This window comes from Musca domestica, unplaced genomic scaffold, assembly GCF_030504385.1.
Source record: "Musca domestica strain aabys unplaced genomic scaffold, Musca_domestica.polishedcontigs.V.1.1 110, whole genome shotgun sequence".
Lineage (NCBI taxonomy): Eukaryota > Metazoa > Arthropoda > Insecta > Diptera > Muscidae > Musca > Musca domestica.
Window position 1 is genome coordinate 1525064 of NW_026712134.1, and position 21014 is coordinate 1546077.

At 32.2% G+C, this 21014-nt stretch overlaps 1 protein-coding gene across 2 annotated transcripts in view; it reads left to right on the forward strand.

The window, feature by feature from the left end:
- The window catches only part of LOC101893779 (uncharacterized), a 149249-nt gene extending 128591 nt beyond the window's left edge, over positions 1-20658 (forward strand). For both annotated transcript variants that reach the window (XM_059132143.1, XM_059132144.1), the window contains 3 exons: positions 6219-7265; positions 13820-14582; positions 17887-20658. In XM_059132143.1, the coding sequence (XP_058988126.1) occupies positions 6351-7265; positions 13820-14582; positions 17887-20384 (4176 nt within the window). In that variant the 5' untranslated portion in view covers positions 6219-6350 and the 3' untranslated portion in view covers positions 20385-20658. The remainder of the gene's footprint in view (positions 1-6218; positions 7266-13819; positions 14583-17886) is intronic.
- Positions 20659-21014: the final 356 nt, after the last annotated feature.

Consider the following 21014-nt stretch of genomic DNA (forward strand, 5'->3'; position numbering starts at 1 on the left):
AAATATTTTTTTAAAGCCTACCTCAGATTAATGATTTTTTAGAATATTTTTATAAATCCTCTTACAGATCGAAGAGTTTTTAAAAATATTTTTTCCAAGCCTATCACAAGTCGTGGATTTTTACAAAATAGTTTTTTAAGCCTACCACAAGTCAAAAATATTTTTTACGAATTTTTCAAAAATATTTTTTTAACCTCCAAAATTTATTGAATCGTGGATTGTGGATGTTTTTGAAATATTTTTCCCAGGCCTCTTATAGATCGTGGTTCAAAATATTTTTTTCAAGCCTACCACAAATTATTGATTTTTTAGAAATATTTTTTCCAAGCCTTTTATTGATCATGGATTTTTTAAAAATATTTTTTCTAAGCCTATCACAAGTCTTGGATTTTTTAAAAATATTTTTTCTAAGCCTATCACAAGTCATGGATTTTTCCAAAATATTTTTTCTAAGCCTATCAAAAGTTGTGGATTTTTTAAAAATATTTTTCCAAGACTATCACTAGTCGTGGATTTTTCAGAAATATTTTTTCCAAGCCTACCACAGATGGTGGATTTTTTTAAAAAATATTTTTTCTAAGCCTATCACAAGTCGTGGATTTTTTAAAAAATATTTTTTTCAAACCTACCATAGGTGATTGATATGTTACAAATATTTTTTCCAAGCCTCTTAAAGTTCGTGAATATTTTAAAAATATTTTTTTCCAATCCCATCGCATGTCATCCCAAGCCTACCACAGAAATATTTTTTAAAGCCTCTTATAAATTTTGGATTTTTTAAAAATATTTTTTCCAAGACTACCACAAGTTATTAATTTTTTAGAATTATTTGTTTAACATTTTTTTTTTTTAAAACATGGATTTTTTTTAAATATTTTTTCTAAGCCTATCACAAGTAGTGGATTTTTTAAAAATAATATTTACAAGTCTTGAATTTTTTAAAAATATTTTTTAAAGCCTCTAATAAATCGTAGATATTTTAAAAATATATTTTTCAAAACTTTCACTATTCGTGGATTTTTTTAATATTTTTTCTAAACCTTTCACAAGTCGTGGATTTTTTAAAAATATTTTTTCCAAGCCCATCATATGTCGTTGATTTTTTCAATCCCATCGCATGTCGTAAATTTTTTTAAAATAATTTTTCCAAGCTTATCACAAGTCGGTGACTTTTTAAAATTATTTTTTCCAAATATTTTTGTCAAACCTACGACGGCATATTGATTTTTTAGAAATATTTTTTAAAAAACTATTACTAGTCGTGGATTTTTTAAAAATATTTTTTTAAAGGCTCTTGTAGATCGAGGATATTTTTAAAATATTTTTTCAAGCCTATCATATGTAGTGGATTTTTTTAAAATATTTTTTCCAAGCATATCATAAGTCGTGGATTTAAAAAAAAAATTGAAATATCTTTTCTAAGCCTGTCTAAGATGGGAAATTTTTAAAAATATTTCTACTAAGATCTATAGAATGTTATAGATATTTGAATTTTTTCACAGGCCTTGATTTTTTAAAAATATTTTTTCAAGCCTACAACAGATTATTAGTTTTTTTAAAATATTTTTTCCAAACCTCTTTTAGATCAAGGATCTTTTAAAAATATTTTTTCCAAGTCTATCAAAAATTTTTTCAAGCCTATAAGAGAGCTTGGATTTTTTGAATTTTTTTTTTTTTTCAAAACTATTTTTAATATTTTTTAAAAATATATTTTTTATGTCTATCACAGATAGAGGATATTTTTTTCCAAGCCTTTCACTGATCCGGAACTTTTTACAAAATATTTTTTTCAAGCCTATCACTGTTTTTTTATTATTTTTTTCAAGTTGTGAATTTTTTAAAAATATTTTTTTCAAGTCTATAAAAAAGCATGGATTTTTTAAAAATTATTAAATTAAAATTTAATTTTTTTTAAATATGTTTTTAAAAATATATATTTTATATCTACCACAAATCGTGAATTTAAAAAAAAAATTCTCCAAGCCTATCACTGATTTGAAAATATTTAAAAATATTTGTTTTCAAGCCAAAGCCTTAAACATTTAAAAATCGATTTTGTCAAATATTTTTTAATTGAAATATTTTGATTTTATTGCAAAGTCTTTTAGGGATCTTAGATTTTTTTTAAATTATTTTTTTACTGGCATTTTTTTTTTTTTTTTTGAAGGATTATTCCAAATTTTTATTCTCCAGTGTAGTATATACCTATTAGTGTAACAATTCAAAATTTCCAATAATTTAATGGTCATTGACGTTTGTATGAGTGATTATGTCTTCAATTTTGTAATGCTTGTTACGTCTGGCTTTCATATTTTACCCCCACAAATAACTAATTAATTTTTGTGAGTGTAATAGTGTGCTGCTCTGGGCATGCTTGTTGGAATACGATTTATAGTTCATTATGTTTTTTGAATAATAATTTCGAAAAAAATTAAAGAAGAAGAAAATGAAATGCCTGCCAGATTCAGGTACTTGTTTTATTCGTTTGCTGGTGCAAGTAGCCCCCGTTTATAAATTGTTTTGAAAATATTACAAACCAAAAACATATATTTTATTTATTGTTAACACTACAACTATGTGTGTGTCTGTCCGACGATCCGTCCTGTTAACGATCGTTATGATTATTTTTTTTTTTTCAAATTGTTTTACAAGAAAAAGTTTCATTTTCTATTGAATGTTTGCCATGTGTGTGGGGAATGGAGAAGGGGGCATACCTTGCTATTGTATTTCATATTTATTGTTATGTTGTTGTTCTTGTTGTTTTTGCAGCCACTGTTGTTAATGATGTTTCTTTTTTTTTGGTTGCTGTTTATTTTTTTTTAATATCGATTATCATAAAGAAAGTGAGTGTTAATTGTTTTGAGTTACCTTTACCCAAGAGAAGAAAGAAAATTTAAATTTTTGTTTAACGAAGAAAAAATCATTAATTAAATGAATAAAAATATATAATTATTTGGTTATTAATTAAAAAACAATTAATTGGATTTTTATTTTTGGAATACACGAGGTGATGTTTTTTTAAATAATACCAGAATTTTTGATAGCCCTTGAAATTATTTTGAAAAAAATTAAAAATATTTAAATATTTCAAAAATATTTTTTTTAAGCCTGTCACTAGTCGTGGATTTTTTAAAAATATTTTTTTTTGTAAGACTGTCACTAGTAGTGGATTTTTTAAAAATATTTTTTTCTAAGACTATCACTAGTCGTGGATTTTTTTAAAAATATTTTTTCTAAGACTATCACTAGTCGTGGATTTTTTAAAAATATTTTTTCTAAGACTATCACTAGTCGTGGATTTTTTTTTTAAATATTTTTTCTAAGACTATCACTAGTCGTGGATTTTTTAAAAATATTTTTTCTAAGACTATCACTGGTCGTGGGTTTTTTAAAAATATTTTTTCTAAGATTATAACTAGTCGGCGATTTTTTAAAACTATTTTTTTTCAAACCTATCCCTAGTCGTGGATATTTTAAAAATATTTTTTCGAAGTCTACCATTAGTCGTGGATTTTTTAAAAACATTTTTTCGAAGCCTACCATTAGTCGTGGATTTTTTAAAAATATTTTTTCTAAGACTATCACTAGTCGTGGATTTTTTAAAAATATTTTTTCCAAGACTATCACTAGTTGTGGATTTTTTAAAAATATTTTTCTAAGACTATCACTAGTCGTGGATTTTTTAAAAATATTTTTTTAAGACTATCACTAGTCGTGGATTTTTTTAAAATATTTTTTTTCAAACCTATTACGAGTCGTGGATTTTTTCAAAATATTTTTTCTAAGACTATCACTAGTCGTGGATTTTTTAAAAATATTTTTTCTAAGACTATCACTAGTCTCGAATTTTTTAAAAATATTTTTTCTAAGACTACACTAGTCGTGGATTTTTTAAAAATATTTTTTTTCAAACCTATCACTAGTCGTGGATTTTTTAAAAATATTTTTTCTACGACTATCACTAGTCGTGGATTTTTTAAAAATATTTTTTCTAAGACTATCACTAGTCGTGGATTTTTTAAAAATATTTTTTCCAAACCTATCACTAGTAGTGGATTTTTTAAAAATATTTTTTTTTCAAACCTATCACGAGTCGTGGATTTTTTAAAAATATTTTTTCTAAGACTATCTCTAGTCGTGGATTTTTTAAAAATATTTTTTCTAAGACTATCACTAGTCGTGGACTTTTTAAAAATATTTTTTTCTAAGATTATCACTAGTCGTGGATTTTTTAAAAATATTATTTTCTAAGACTATCTCTAGTCGTGGATTTTTTAAAAATATTTTTTCTAAGACTATCACTAGTCGTGGATTTTTTAAAAATATTTTTTCGAAGCCTACCATTAATTGTAGATTTTCTTAAAAAAAAATTTAAGACTATCACTAGTCATCGATTTTTTAAAAATATTTTTTTCTAAGACTATTACTATTCGTAGATTTTTTAAAAATATTTTTTTCTAAGACTATCACTAGTCGTGGATTTTTTAAAAATATTTTTTCTAAGACTATCACCAGTCGTGGATTTTTTAAAAATATTTTTTCTAAGATTATCACTAGTCGTGATTTTTTTTTTGAAAATATTTTTTCTAAGACTATCACTAGTTGTGGAATTGTTTAAAAATATTTTTTTCTAAGACTATCACTAGTCGTGGATTTTTTAAAAATATTTTTTTCTAAGACTACAACTAGTAGTTGATTTTTTAAAAATATTTTTTCTAAGACTATCACTAGTCGTGAATTTTTTAAAAATACTTTTTCTAAGACTTTCATTAGTTGTGAATTTTCTAAATTTTTTTTCTAAGACTATAACTAGTCGTGGATTTTTTAAAAATATTTTTTCTAAGACTATCTCTAAGTCGTGGATTTTTTAAAAATATTTTTTCTAAGACTATCACTATTCGTGGATTTTTTAAAAATATTTTTTCTAAGACTATCGTGGATTTTTTTTAAAAATATTTTTTCTAAGACTATCACTAGTCGTGGATTTTTTAAAAATATTTTTTCTAAGACTATCACTAGTCGTGAATTTTTTAAAAATATTTTTTTTCTAAGACTTTCACTAGTCGTGGATTTTTTAAAAAATATTTTTTCTAAGACTATCACTAGTCGTGGATTTTTTAAAAATATTTTTTCTAAGACTATCACTAGTCGTGGATTTTTTAAAAATATTTTTTCTAAGACTATCACTAGTCGTGGATTGTTTAAAAATATTTTTTCTAAGATTATCACTAGTCGGGGATTTTTTAAAAAATATTTTTTCTAAGAAATGTTATTTATTGGTCTATAGAAAATTATGGAGTTTTTATATATATTTATTTTGGAGCCTACCCTGTGGTAGGCATTTTTTAAAAAAATATATTTTTTCCAAGCCTACCACGGAATATTATTTTTTTTAACTTAAATAAAATTATCATTTATTGTTTTCTTTGTTTTAATTAATTTATTTATTTATTTATTTTTTTTCTTTTCTTTGTTTTATTTTTTTTTTTTTGTTTCCTTTGTTTTATTTATTTATTTATTTTTTTTTTTTTGATTTCCTTTTGATCCATATCTTTGCCTTTCTAATTACATTTCGAGTCAATCAGTTAGTGTGACATGACACACATATTTCATTTGTCCATTGTATCATATTTCGCTTCCCATTTCCTTTTACTTAATTCCCTATTGACTTGACTCCATCGATGAGGTATTGAAAAAAAATATTGGATTTCACATACCATGGTGACGAAAAAAAATGATATTTGAAAATTTAATAAAACTTGGTAGTTGAAATATTTTTTTAGAAAATTTTTTGAAATATTTATAAATATTTTTTTTAATTTTTTTTTCAAAAATATTTATTTAGAAAAAAAAAATCAATTTTATATTTTATTTTTTATTTAAAATTTTTACAACTCGAAAATTAAATCAAACTTTGTAGTTGAACATTTTTTGGGAAATATTTTAATTTAATTTTTTTTTTTTTTTTTTTTTTTTGAAAATATTTCTCAAAAAAAAAATTCTTTTAAAAATATGTTTTAACTTTTTCTAATACATTCTTTGAACAAATACTTTTGAAATATTTATAGTTTTTTTATACATTTTTTTTTTCAAAAAAAAAATTAAATTTTTTTCTAAAATATTTATTTTTAATTTTTTTTAAATATTTTCTCTAAAAAACATTTTTTAATTTTATGGCAATTTTTCCTAATTTTTTTCTCTCTTTTCTCTCATTCCAGGATCTTTAAATTCAAATACCCACAGTTTTTTTAAGAATTGCAACATGGCAACCCTTAACCCAGTCCACACAACTGTTCAGCAGTATTTTTAAGCTAAAACACGAACCATTGTTCTGTTACGGTTTGTAAGCCATGTTTGGTCTCTTGAATACCACACAAATTTATGGCATTCAAACGCAACAACAACATCAAGGACATGAACAACAACAACAACAACATTTTCCAATAAGTTTTCATCCAGAATCATCAGCATCATCCGATACACCAACCCCCCATAATAATCTAAGTTCATCAAATTCCAAAGGACATCGTCGCACTGGCTCTTCCATATCCGATTCCGGAAGTTCAACAAATAAATTTTTCTCCAACATAACCTCAAAAAGTCCCACAAATTTTCTGGAGAAATTTCTTAAATCCGATCTGCTCAATACCTATGATACATTGAAAAATTATCGCAACAGTTTTCCGAGTCAGCCCAATAAGAGGTACTCCGATCCAGGTCAACATCATCAGGAGAATTCGGGGCAGGAGGGATTTAGTTTTAATTGTCTGCACGGCAGCTATAGGCATAGTTTTGATGGTGAGTTCTATGAGAAGACAGAGGTGAGGAACAGCAACAACAACAAGAAAAAATCACAATCTGAAGAAACCACCAGCTCCAGTACTCGTTCGTCGGCAACAACAAAATCCAGTGAAATGACTATTAAATGTTCGAAAAATCTCTTGGCTGTTGAACCTGAGGTCCAAGGACCTGCCACCCTGCAAAATTATCAAAAAATTCCCGAAAGTGAACATGATTTGTTGGTAGATTCGCTACTGGTTGCCTCGAGTGGTGCTAGTTCAGGGGAATTTAATAGCAGCAGTGATGCCACAACACAAAGTTCCAGTGGCGGCAGCGGAGGAGGAGGAGGAAATGGCAGTTCCTCGTTCTCCTCATCATCGTCGAATCTATACAAACGCCTGTCGTTTGGTGGTATGCGGAATTCCCAGAAGCAGCAGGATAAGAATAGTGAAAATTCGTCATCACAACGGCAGCAGGAAGAGGGGGTAAGTAAAAGATGAAATTTTGTATTGATGCCTAAAAGTATGCAATAGTTTTTGATATTCAAGAAAGAAACTTGATTTTAATGGGAAAAAGGACATTTTTAAATTGAAGTTGACTCAAAAATAAATAATTAAAGCTCCTTATACAAATACCACCCCCATCCCCTCAAGTACCTGTCCGTATCAAAAACTTGATTGACTTTCAAAAAAAATATTGCTAAGCCTCTGAACAGATAAATTTCGAAAAAGAAAAAAAAGGAAAATTTTAATATCTCTTCAATTCAAATTTGTTGAACCTTTTTCTTTTCTTAACACGTAATTGGAGAATTTCGAAGTGAAAAAGGAACTTCTTTAGGGAAACTATGAGGTTTTTTATTTTCGCCTAAAAGCATGCAGCAGTTTTTATAATTTCGATAGAAATCAAACAGCAATCGATTTAAAAAAGGTTATTGACATTTAATAAACTATTGCTAAACCCCTGAATTGATAACTTGTAAAAGTTTGTTTATTTAACATTTAATAAACAATTAATAAAACAAAATATTACTAAACTTACTGATAAGTGGTGACAAAAGGCAAAAATGGCCATTACCCAGACATAGAAGATAGAAATGTGCGATATAAACCTATGACGCGTCCATATCTATTCTATTTGCGATAGGTAAGAATACCCCCTATAAAAAAAATAAAATACCTCATAATTTATGATTTTTTTACCAAAAACAAAAAACAACAAACCGATGATTAGCAACTTTGATTTATTATATCGGAGAGAGAGAGCGAATGACGTAAAGAAAACTTGATGTGTTGAAGAGGAAAAAACAAACCTTTTAAGTGTGATTTTTGAACCCCAAGGAGGCTTTGTAGAACATTGCGGCCTTTGGGGGAAATGTTGGCCGAAGGGTACCCAACACTTCGTTCTCTGTGAAGAAGTACCTAAAATTAACCTAAAAGTCTGAAATCCTTGATTTATTGTGTATAAATTTCGAGGAAAAGACAGCAGTTTGTGAAAATGTGGTCTTTTTTTCAGTGCCATTTTTGAACACCAAGGAGGTTTTGTAGAACATTGCGGTCTTTGGGGAAAATGTTGGTCAAGGGGTGGCCTACACTTCGTTCTCTTTGATGAAATACCCACAATTAACCTAAAAGACCGAAATCCTTTATTCATTGTGTATTTATTTCAAGGAGGAAAGATAACAGTTTTTGAAAAGAGAGTATTTTTTCAGTGCGATTTTTGAACCTTAAGGAAGCTTTGTAGAACATTGAAGCCCTTAGGAAAAATGTTGGTAAATGGGTGGCTAACACTTCGTTCTCTTTGGTAAAGTACCTACAATTAATCTAAAAGCCCAAAATCCATGGTTTATTGAGGCAATATTTAAAGGTAAAGGAGAGTAGAACATTGTATTTTTAATGGAACAATTTTTTCATGAATGGTTTTTGGCTAAAAGTACTCCAGCTAGGATATGAGTGTAGCTGGGAAAAATATTGCCCAAAGGACGCTTTTTAATTCCGTCCTTGATGGATAAACTGTAAACGAAAGTCGTTGAATAAAAAAACTACATTTAATTCGAACACATAAAACCCAATTGAGGGAAAATGTGGTATTTTCTTCAGTAAAACTTTTGAACCCCAAGGAGGCTTTGTAGAACATTGAAGTACTTGGGGGAAATGTCGCCCAAGGGATGCCCAAAACTTCGTTCTCTTTGATAAACAACCTACAATAAACCTAAAAGCCTAGAATCCTTGATTTATTATGTATATATTTCGAGAGGGAAAAACAACAGTTTTTGAAAAGGGAGTATTTTTTTCAGTGCAAGTTTTGAATCCCAAGGGGGCCTTGCAGAACATTGAGGTCTTTGGGGGAAACGTTGGGGAAGGGGTACCCAACACTTCGTTCTCTTTGGCGAAGTGCCTATAATTAACCTAAAAGCCTGAAATTCCTGATTTATTGTGTATTTATTTTTAGGGGGAAATACAACATTTAGTGAAAAGGTGGTCTTTTCTTCAATGCGGTTTTTGAACCTCAAGGAGGCTTTGTAGAACATTGAGGTCCTTGGGAAAATTGTTGGCCAAGGGGTGACCAATACTTCGTTCTCTTTGGCGAAGTACCTAAAATCAACCTAAAGATCCGAAATTCCTTATTAATTGTGGAGCTATTTAGAAGTTAAGGGAAGTAGAAGTGAATATTTTTTTAATCAATGGTTGTAGACCCACATAACTGCAGTTGGAATATTAATATATTTGGGTAAAATATTGCCCAAGGGACATTCTTCATTTTCATCCTTGACGAGTAAGCCATCAAATGAGGTAGACTTTAAAACTGTAGTTATTTTTGGGGGGATAAAACATTTTTAGTAATTTAGTGAAAATGTGGTATTTTCTTTAGTATGATTTTTCGACCCCTAGAAGGGGTTGTAGAACATTTGGGCCTTTGGGAGAGATGTTGGTCAATCGATGGCTAATAATTCGTTCTCTTTTGTAAAGTACCTACAATTAACCTAAAAGGCCGAAATTCATGCTTTATTGTGTATATATTTTGAAGGGGGAAGACAATATTTTGTTAAAAACTGGTATTTTTTCAGAGAGACTTTTGAACCCCAAAGAGGCTTTGAATAACATTGAGGTCCTTGGAGAAAATATTGCCCAAGAGGTGCCCAGTATTTCGTTCTCTATGGTAAATTACCTACATAAGCCTAAAAGCCCGAAATTCCTGAATATTTGTGACAACCTTTAGGAGTTAATCGGAGTAGAAAATTTTATTTTAATTGAAAAAAAAATTGTTATGAATGGTTTTAGGCCAAAAGTACTCCAGCTAGGATATGCGTGTAGCTGGGAAAAATATTGCCCAAATGGTGCTCTTTAATTCCGTTCTTGATGTCAAAGCTGTAAAAGAATGAAATTGACTAAAAACCTATATTTAATTCGAAAACATAAAAATGTGGCATTTTTTTTCAGTGCCACTTTTGAACCCCGAGGAGACTTTGTAGAACATTGGTGTCCTTGCAGAAAATGTTGGTCAAGGGGTGCCTAACACTTCATTCTCTCTGTTGAAGTACCTACAATAACCCTAAAAACCTTAAATTCCTAAATAATTATGGCAATCTATAGAAGTAAAGGGGAGTAGACAATTTTAATTAAACAATTTTTTCATGAATGGATTTAGAACCAAAGAACTCCAGCTAGGATATTACTGTAGTTAGGAAAAATATTGTTCAAAAGACGCTTTTCAATTCCTTCCTTGATGACTAAGCTATAATAGAAACCGTTCGGCTTGAAATTTCAAAATAAAAATCCTCTTTAAACCATTCAAATAAAAAACGGAAAGGCACAAAACTGTGATATATGTATTATCTCGAGGATTTTTCGACTTTAAGATAGGTCTGCATCACCTTGATGTACTTGGGAAAAATATCAGTCTGATCCTTCTCTTGATTTTTTTCTTTAGAGAGAATTGAGCAAAATCAAGTTTAGCAGTCATATAATCGATTTCAATCTATATAGGATTTTTTAAGCAATTCAATAAAAATACCTTAATACATGTGCTGTTATGGGCGTTTTTCTCCTTTAAGATAAGTCTGGATAACCTTGATGTATTTGGAGAAAATATGAGTCTGACCATACTCTTGACTTTTTTCTTTAGAGAAAATTAAAAAAAATCATGTTTAGTTACCGAATAATCGATTTTATTCTGTAGTGGGATTTTTTTAAAGAATTCGAAAAAATACCTTAATACATGTGTTGATATGAGCGTTTTTCGACCCTTAGAAAGCTTTGGATCGCCTTAATGTATTTGAGAAAATTATTTGCCTGAGTATTCTCTTGACTTTTTCCTTTAGAGGGAATTGAGAAAAATCAAGTTTAGTTAACGAATAATCGATTTTATTCTTAGAGGGATTTTTTTAAAGAATTCAAAAAAATACCTTAATACATGTGTTGATATGGGCGTTTTTCGTCCCTAAGATAGGTCTGGGTCACCTTGATGTATTTGGAGAAAATATGAGTCTGACCATACTCTTGACTTTTTGCTTTAGAGAGAATTGAGTAAAATCAAGTTTAGTAGCCGAATAATCGATTTCATTTTAAATGGGATTTTTTTAAGCAATTCAAAAAAAATCCCGTAACACATGTATGGTCCTGGGCGTTTTTCAACCCTAAGATAATTTCGGATCACATTTATGTATATGGGAAAAATATTTGTCTGAGTATTCTTTTGACTTTTTCCTTTAGAGAGAATTGAGTAAAATCAAGATTAGTAATCGAATAAACGATGTTATTCTTAGTGGGATTTTTTAACCATTCAAAAATATACCCTAATACTTGTATGGTCAAGGGCGTTTTTCTCCTTTAAGATAGGTCTGAATCACCTTGATGTATTTGGACCAAATATAAGTCTGATCATTCTCTTGACTTTTTCCTTTAGAGAGAATTGAATATAATCAAGTTTACTACTCCAATAATCGATTTTATTCTTAGTCGGACTTTTTTACAAATTTTAAAAAATTGCTTAATACATGTATTGTCAAGGGCGTTTTTCGTCCTTAAAATAGGTCTGAATCACCTTGATGTATTTGGAGAAAATATGAGTCTGGCCATACTCTTGAGTTTTTCCTTTAGAGAGAAATGAATGTAATCAAGTTTACTAGTCGAATTCAATCTAAATCGGCAATTCAAAAAAAAAGCAAGCAATTCAAAAAAAAATCCCTTAACATATGTATGGTCCTGGGAGTTTTTCTCCTCTAAGATAGGTCTGGATCACCTTGATGTATTTGTAAAAAATATTGGTCTGAGTGTTCTCATGACTTTTTCCTTTGGAAAGAATTGAATAAAATCAAGTTTAGTAATCGATTAATCGATATCAATCTAAATGGGAGTTTTTTAAGCAATTCAAAAAAATCCCTTAACACATGTATGGTCATGGGCGCTTTTCTCCTCTAAGATAGGTCTGGACCACCTTGATGTATTTGGAGAAAATATGAGTCTGACCATACTCTTGACTTTTTCCTTTAGAAAGAATTGAGAAAAATCAATTTTAGTTAACGAATAACCGATTTTATTTTTAGTGGGATTTTTTTAAAGAATTCAAAAAAATGCCTTAATACATGTGTTGATATGAGCGTTTTTCGACCCTTAGGAAGCTTTGGATCACCTTGATGTATTTGAGAAAAATGTTTGTCTGAGTATTCTCTTGACTTTTTCCTTTAGAGAGAATTGAGTAAAATCAAGTTTAATTAACGAATAATCGATTTTATTCTTAGTGGGATTTTTTTTAAAGAATTCAAAAATATACCTTAATACATGTGTGGTCATGGGCGTTTTTCAACACTAAGACAGTTTTGGATCATATTGATGTATTTGAGAAAAATTTTTGTCTGAGTATTCTCTTGACTTTTTCCTTTAGAGAGAATTGAGTAAAATCAAGTTTAATTAACGAATAATCGATTTTATTCTTAGTGTGATTTTTTTTTAAAGAATTCAAAAATATACCCTAATACATGTTTTGATATGGGTGTTTTTCGACCCTTAGAAAGTTTTGGATCTCCTTGATGTATTTGGGAAAAATATTTGTCTAAGTATTCTCTCGACTTTTTCCTTTGGAGGAAATTGAGTAAATTAAAGTCTTATACTTCAATACTTCATTTTTCTGGGATGGTTTCTTTACAAAACTGGAAAAAAACGTTTTTGGTTATTTTCAATTTTTTTTTTACCCTAGAGGTCCTTGATATCAATTTGATGTATTTGGCAAATATATTCCTTAGAGAATTCTCTTTAATTTCTCCTTTAGAGTGGAACGTGTCAAATCATGTCTAGTGCCATAAAACTGCACTTTCTTCAAGTACCCTCTACGAATATTTGCCATTTTTTTGTTTAGCAATTTATTTTATTTTATATTTTGTTTCTGAAAATTTGGATTTTTTTTTCAAATTTCATTCAAACCCATAACCTCCTTATTACCTCTCACTTCAACTGTCACATATTGAAATTTCAAAACAAAATTTCCTTATTAGACCCCTTATGAAAAAAAAAACACACGCACATCTGGGCCTGCCTACCTTGGCCTGCAATACGCTTGTTGTTGCTGTTGTTTTTGTTGCATTACCAGGCGTGTGTCTGTGTGTTTTGGGATTTACACTTATTGTCATAACAATATTTCACCCAGAAACCAATCGGCTTCAAACAAATTCACCAGAACTAATAAGAATGAGAGGGATGATGATTATTATGGCCATATTCAAAACATGAACTAAAAATGCATTGAGAAAAAACCCGCCCATATCAATTTTATGCCAAACACATGGTTATACCTACCAGCCAGACCATTGATACAAATAAGAATGGTGCTGGATGGAGGTAGAGGTGGTAGTGCCTTGGTGATGACGTTCAGTTCAACAATTCATTCAGTTAATAACTTTGCGTCAATGGAAAAGGTTGGCAAATACCGAATCGAACGAAGGTAGAACTTATCAATCAATGGTGTGTGTGTGTTCGGCAGAATTTCATTGATAACGGAAATATTTCAATTACTAATTTTTATCTTATTTTTCTCTTCCCTCTTTCAGGTTACCGACAATTCCCCCATTACCTTGAATCTGATACCCAGCCTCAAAGTAATCGATTTGCATCGTTCATCATCATCGAACTCCTCATCGGGTGATTGTCTCTCGAAGAGAGATCGTAAAAAGGGAGCCATGACACCCCAGCCGCAAAAGACTCCCCTTTCTCAGCTATTGTCCTCGCCCACAACGCCCGCACCAAACGCCGCCCAGATCTCAACGCCCATATCCGCCCAAGAAAAAGCCCAAAAGCGGAAGCTATTGCAAATGCTCGCCCAAAGTGAACAGCAAAACAAATTGCTTCAACGTGAATTAGCCAAAGAAAAACGCAGACGTTCCGAGGAGCTGGCCTGTGTGGTGAAGTCCCTGCTCTGTTTCGAATCGAAACTCAAAAATGACATGAAAACCGTAAACCAACGACTTTCAACGAAGGATGTGGAAATTTGTCGTTTGGTAAGGCAAAATCGAGCTCTGCGCAAAAGGCTATGTCGCCTTAAGGCTGAGGCCAAGGAATGCACTCGCGATGAGGGTGTCGTGGAGGATGATGAGCTGGAAAATGAATTGGAAAATAAAAACACCGAAGATTTACTCGATGACGAGGAAGACTGTCTAGTTATGGAAGCCTTACAATGCATCAATTGCCGTAGGCAATTCTATGATATTGAGGTACAAGAGACCGGTACACAGACCACACTGACCCAGGCACTGGGAACGGCCGGAACAGGCCTTAGTGGAAATCTCAAGGATATTGGTGGCAAGAGAAATAATGGTGAGTAAATTTTAATAAATTTCAAAACTACCAAAAATGTACCACTTAACATGATTTATCATGCAAAATATTAAAGGCAAAAATCATCTAGAGAAAATTTTACCACAGGTCACCAAAGATTTCAAATCGGTATATATAATATATATTCTACAAAAATCGGCTTTAATATTGTTTCACAGAAAAGGCGGGATTTTTTGGGTTTAATTTGAATTCAGGACCAAAATGGGCCACAATTTGACCTCTTAGAGATTTGGTACCAAAAGAAAATATACTCTACACAAAATTTTACTATATGTCGCCGAAGAAGACAAATCGGAAAGTTCAAAAAATAACCCTCAAAAATCGCCTTATGTATTAATTCACAAAAAACCTTCATTTTAAGGGTTAATTTTAATTTAGGATTAAAATGACCCACAATTTGACATCTTAGGGACTTGGTAGTAATTGAAGAAATATTCTACATTGAATTCTACTGTAGGCCACCAAAGAATACAAATCGGAAGATACAAAAGATAACCCTCAAAAATCGATTTCAATATTGATTGACAAAAAAAATCATTTTAGGGGTTTATTTCGAGTCCAGGCCAAAACGACCCACAATTTGACCTCTTAGGGGCTTGCTGGCAAAGAAAGAAAAATTCTACTTGAAATTCTACTATAGGTCGCCGAAGAAGGCAAATCGGAAGATACAAAAGATAACCCTCAAAAATCGCCTTTAATATTGATTCGCAGAAAAACGTACTCTTTAAAGGTTAATTTCGATTCCGGGCCAAAACGACCCGCAATTTGACCACTTAGGTTCTTGGTAGTAATTGAAGAAATATTCTACATGAAGGTCTACTATAGGTCGCCGAAGAAGACAAATCGGAAGATCCAAAGATAACCCTCAAAAATCGCCTTTAATATTGATTCGCAGAAAAACGTTAATGTAAAGGGTATTTGAATTCAGGGCTAAAATGACCCACAATTTGGCCACCTAGAGGTTTGAAATCAAAGGAGAAAATATTCTACATTGAATTCTACTACAGGTTGCCAAAGAAGACAAATCCGAAGATACAAAAGATAACCCTCAAAAATCGCCTTTAATATTGAAACACAGAAAAACTTTCATGTAAAGGGTTTATTTCGATTCCGGGTCAAACCGACCCGCAATTTGACCACTTAGGGTCTTGGTAGTAATTGAAGAAATATTCTACATGAAATTCTACTATAGGTCGCCGAAGAAGACAAATCGGATGATACAAAAGATAACCTCAAAACTCGCCTTTAAGATTGATTCACAAAAAAGTTGATAAAACAATAACGCCCTCTATATTTGAATTTAGGAGGTAGATGTCAATGGAAAAAATACTTTCCATCAAATTTCACTGAGGGTCCTCACAGACAAGAAATCTGTAGATATAACATATACCAACAAAATTTGAGTGGCAATATTGATACAAAAATTTAACAATTATTTTTGGTCAGTTTTGTTTCGGTGCCAATAACGCTCTCTACATTTGATTTTATGAGGTAGGTGCCAATGGGAAAAATATTCTCCATCAAATTTCACTGAGGGCCCCCAAACACAAGAACCTTGCAGATATAACATATACCAAACAAATCCGAGTAACAATTTTGATACAAAAACTTTAACATTATTTTTGGCCACTTTTGGTTCGGCGCCAAAAACACCCACTACATTTGATTGTAGAAAAAAGTTGTCAATAGGAAATATATTCTCAATCGAATTTCACTGTGGGTCTTCACACATAAAAAATCTATAGATATAACATATACCAAAGAAATCCGAGTAACAGTTTTGACACAAATAATGTTACCATTATTTTTGGTCACTTTTGTTTCGACACCAATAACGCCCTCTATATTTGAATTTAGGAGGTAGATGTCAATGGAAAAAATACTTTCCATCAAATTTCACTGAGGGTCCTCACAGACAAGAAATCTGCAGATATAACATATACCCACAAAATCGGAGTGGCAATTTTGATACAAAAATGTTACCATTATTTTCGGCTACTTTTGGTTCGGCGCCAATAACACCCTCTATATTTGAAGATAGGGGGTAGTTGTGAATGTGAAATGTTCTCCATCGAATTTCAGTGAGGGTCCCCAAACATAAGAAATCTGTAGATATAACACATATCAACAAAATTCGAGTGACAATATTGATACAATAATTTTACAACTATTTTTGATCAGTTTTGTTTTGGTGCCAATAGCTCCCCCTATATTTGAATTTAGGTAGTAAATGTCAATGGAAAAAATATTCTCAATCGAATTTCACTAAGGGTCCCCAAACATAAGAAATCTGTGTATATAACATACACCAAAAAAATTCGAGTAACAAAATTTGATACAAAAATTTGATCATTAGTTTTGATCATTTTTGGATCGGTGCCAATAACGCCATCTATATTTGACTTTAGAAGAAAAATGTCAATGGGAAAAAGATTTCTTATCGAATTTAACTAGGGATTGCAAAACTAAAGAAATATGTAGATATAATGAATGTCCATAAAATACGGCTTCAAACTTTGGTATAATATTTATATTGAATTTTTTGGGTATTTTGGTTGGATGCCAATAACGCCCTCTATATTTGATTTTAAGGTAGAGGTGTCAATGGAAAAAATATTCTCCATCAAATTTCACTAAGGGTCTCCAAACGAAGAATGTACGTAGATATAATATATATCAATAAAATCTGGGTATAAATTTGGTATAAAATTATGGGTTATTCTTTGTTTTCATTTTGGTTTGGTGCCAATAACGCCCTCTGTATTTGATTTTAGAAGGTAAATGTCAATGGAAAAAAGATTCCTTATCGAATTTCACTGGGTGTTGCTAAACTACAGAAATATGTAGATATAATGAATGCCCACAAAATATGGCTTCAAACTTTGACATAAAAATTTTGGCGAAAAAAATGGTCTATTTTAGTTTGGCGTCAATAGCTCCCCCTATATTTGAATTTAGGCGGCAGGTTTCAATGGGAAAAATGTTCTTTATCAAATTCTACAGAGGGTCTCCAAACAAAGAATCTACGTATTTATAACATATATCCCCTTAAACAGGTTAAAAACTTTGGTATTTAATTTTTGGCCATTATTTTTGGTTATTTTGGTTTGGTGCCAATAGCTCCCTCTAGATTTGAGTTTAGGAGTAAGTTGTCAAGGAGAAAATTATTCTTTATCAAATTTCGTTATTAGCTTCTGAACAGAGGAAGTTTGTAGGATTTTTATTTATGTCGAAATTTATTTTTTTTTAATTTTTTCTTTCTATTTTTTTTTTTTTTTTTCAGATGATCCCACAACTGAACACGGCTCTTCGAGTGATGATACCGTTTCGTCATCGTTCTTTGGAGCCCGACGCAGTGTACGCTACACAAGCAAACGAACCTCTGGCACATTTCGTGATTACATGCGTTCGCGTGCCATGAACATTGACGATCCCGCACTTGAAGCCGGCGACAATTCCGAGGAGTATCCCAGTACCATTAGTCGTGACGATTCACGTGAGAACATCTACTCACGGGCGATGGAACGTATGCATGGTGTCAAGTGTATGGAAAGTGAACGAGACTCGGAACACAGTGGCCTGGAGACCACATCCACATCGTCGATTACCCGTTCCAATTCGCGGGCCAGTACAAAAAGTTCCAAATCTTCGTCGAGTAAATCGAGTGACATGAGTTGTGGCAATGCCATGATGGCAGCCATGGAAGAAGATGATGGTATATTCTCTCCCACACAAGATGAAGATTTCGAGGAGGAGGACACCGGCTCCAGGCATCGGAGGGAAGATGGGGGTGTTTTGAAAATTGTCAGGGGTCGGGCTTTGGAGGCATTTTCGGAAGCCTCACCCAAACAGATTTATGAGACGTCGACGGATGACTGGTATGCCAGTGCCTCGGATCAGGAGGAAATGTCAAATACCGGTGGAGTGAACTCCTCCAAATCCTATGGCCAGGGAGCTGTGAACCCGGTGCTGGAGTGTGTCAATCAAATTTTGTTGCAACAATCCATGGAGGGCATTGATGATCGATCTCAAACACCTAAGAATTCAGTGGCCGCTTCATCGACGACGACAACAACCCTACCTAGACGTAGCTCCCTAAGTGATCGTAGAAATAATCGTAGCAATAGTAGATGTAGTAATGAGGGTGCTGGCGCCTCATCCGGCGGTGGTTCGCGCAATGGTACCCTGAATCGAAAACGTGTTCACTTCTCCACCAAAAACAGTATGGTCCATGTGCCGCGCAATGATGAAACCGAGGAGGAGGAGGAGGGTGAAGAGGATGGGGCCAGTGCCAAGACCCGTAATATGATCTCAAATTATCAGGTGACAGCCATGGCTGCCGAAAGCAGCAGCTCAGCAGGAACAACAACAACCACAACCTATATGGCCCATTCTCCGGCAGTAAGTAATGGCGGTGCCGGGGCTGAGGTTTTCAACTATGAAAGTATTTACAGCAATGAATATGAGCCGATTGGTTCGGAAATGAATTCCTCGAACTTATATGTAGACATGGAATCCAGCCCTGGACCGGGTGGCAGCAAACAGGAGGCCTTGACCTTGAGAAGTAACAAATTGCCGCCAGCCTTGCCACCAAAACCGGCAAATCTTTTGAAATTTAAAAAATCCCTACAACAATTGGACGAGTCGCCCGATGAAGCCCATGAGGAGGGTGAGACCCTGGTAGAGCCGGATTATTGTTCAATTTCCGAGGTGAATGTGGGCATAACAAGTGTTCAAATCAGGGCCGATATTCACAGGGCTCCCCTCTCGGATAGAGACCTGGAGTCTGTGGTGGAAAATGACCAAGACTTGGATAACGCCACTGTGGTCTCGGAGGCCAACTCCCAGAAGACTGAAGAAATTGAAGAGATTTTTGCCGACATACCAAAGTTACCGAATGTGGCTGCCATTATTGCTCCGAAATCGGCGCTGAAACAGAACAGTGAATATCTCACCATGACACCGCGTACGGAAAAGGTTCCGCTGGGTATTATGGCCCTGACACCGGCCACAAGTACGCCCAACTCCAGCCTTATTATGGCCAGCGTCAAGAAACCAGATCGTTCTGCCTTGAAATTGAATTTGAATAGCAGCAATAATTCCTTTGCGACGGGCGGCTTAAAGACCGCCCCCTCCGCCCTGAGGCCCCAATTAAGTTCCGCGAATTATCAGCAGCAATATAAACGGAAACATATGCCAAATATTCTACAGGAGATCAATAAACGTATGAGCTTGCCAAATTCCCCCATAACCCCCACACCGCCCTCCTCAGCGGGCACGACAATTTTCAATAAAAGTGCCACAATGCCGTTTGGAAAGTCCCTAAACTCCAGTCCCTTGGAGGCCTCAGAATCTCTACACAGTCTACCGCTACAAGCGGAATTTGATTGGTACAATCTGGATGCGGAATATGGTAAAAATTCCCAAACCGACCACAGCAAAGTGGGAGGAGGCGGCGGGGATGGTGTTGCCATGTCCTCATCCCTGCTGGCCGATATCAAAGAGGATGGTGAGAGTTTGATAACCACTGCCGATGAATATAATCTGGATGAGGAGTATTCGGATGAATCAATGCCACCGGAAAAGGAACAGGATGCTGGCCAACTCAATGAGGCCATAAACCCCGTGGTCATTAATCAAAATCATGCCAAGGCGAAAAAAATCAAAAAGAATTTGGCCAATTTTGAGAAATTTATTGAAACCGCCGGCGTCGGCATCGGCATCGGCCAAAAACCATTGCCCACAAAACGGAAAATCTATTTTGCCGGGCCATTTGTGTGATATGTAAAACAAAAAGGAAGTTAAATTAAATTTGGAAAAATAAGAAGAAAAAAATTAAAAAAAGAAAAAGTTTTAAACTTTTTTAAAATTTAATAAAAAATTATGAAAATATGTGGAAATTGTAAAAACAACAATAGAAATTGTAAAAATATAATTATTGAAATACTAAAAAAGAATTCATAAATTAAAAAAAAAAACAAATATTTAATATAAAATTATATAATAACAACAATATAATATTAAAAAAAAATAAAAATTGTATAAAAAATCTGAATTTATTATAATTTTTTTAAGAAAAAAATAATAATTGTTATCAATCGATATGAATTTTTCCCTTACACATTATTTTATTTAATAAAACTATATTTCAAAAAAATCTAATTTTAAGTTAAAATCTCCACACAAACACATCTTCCTAGTATTTCGCAAAAAAATATATTTGAAATTTTTTCAACGAAATACCCTAAAAATTTAGAATTTATTTACTCCCTAAATTTTAAGAAAAAATAAAATAATTATTCTTTGCCTTACCACTTTTAGATAAAAGATTCAAAATTATTATTTTTTTGTGTAAATTATTAAATAAAGTTACAAAAATATTTTCAACAAAAATGTGTTAAATCAAAAAAA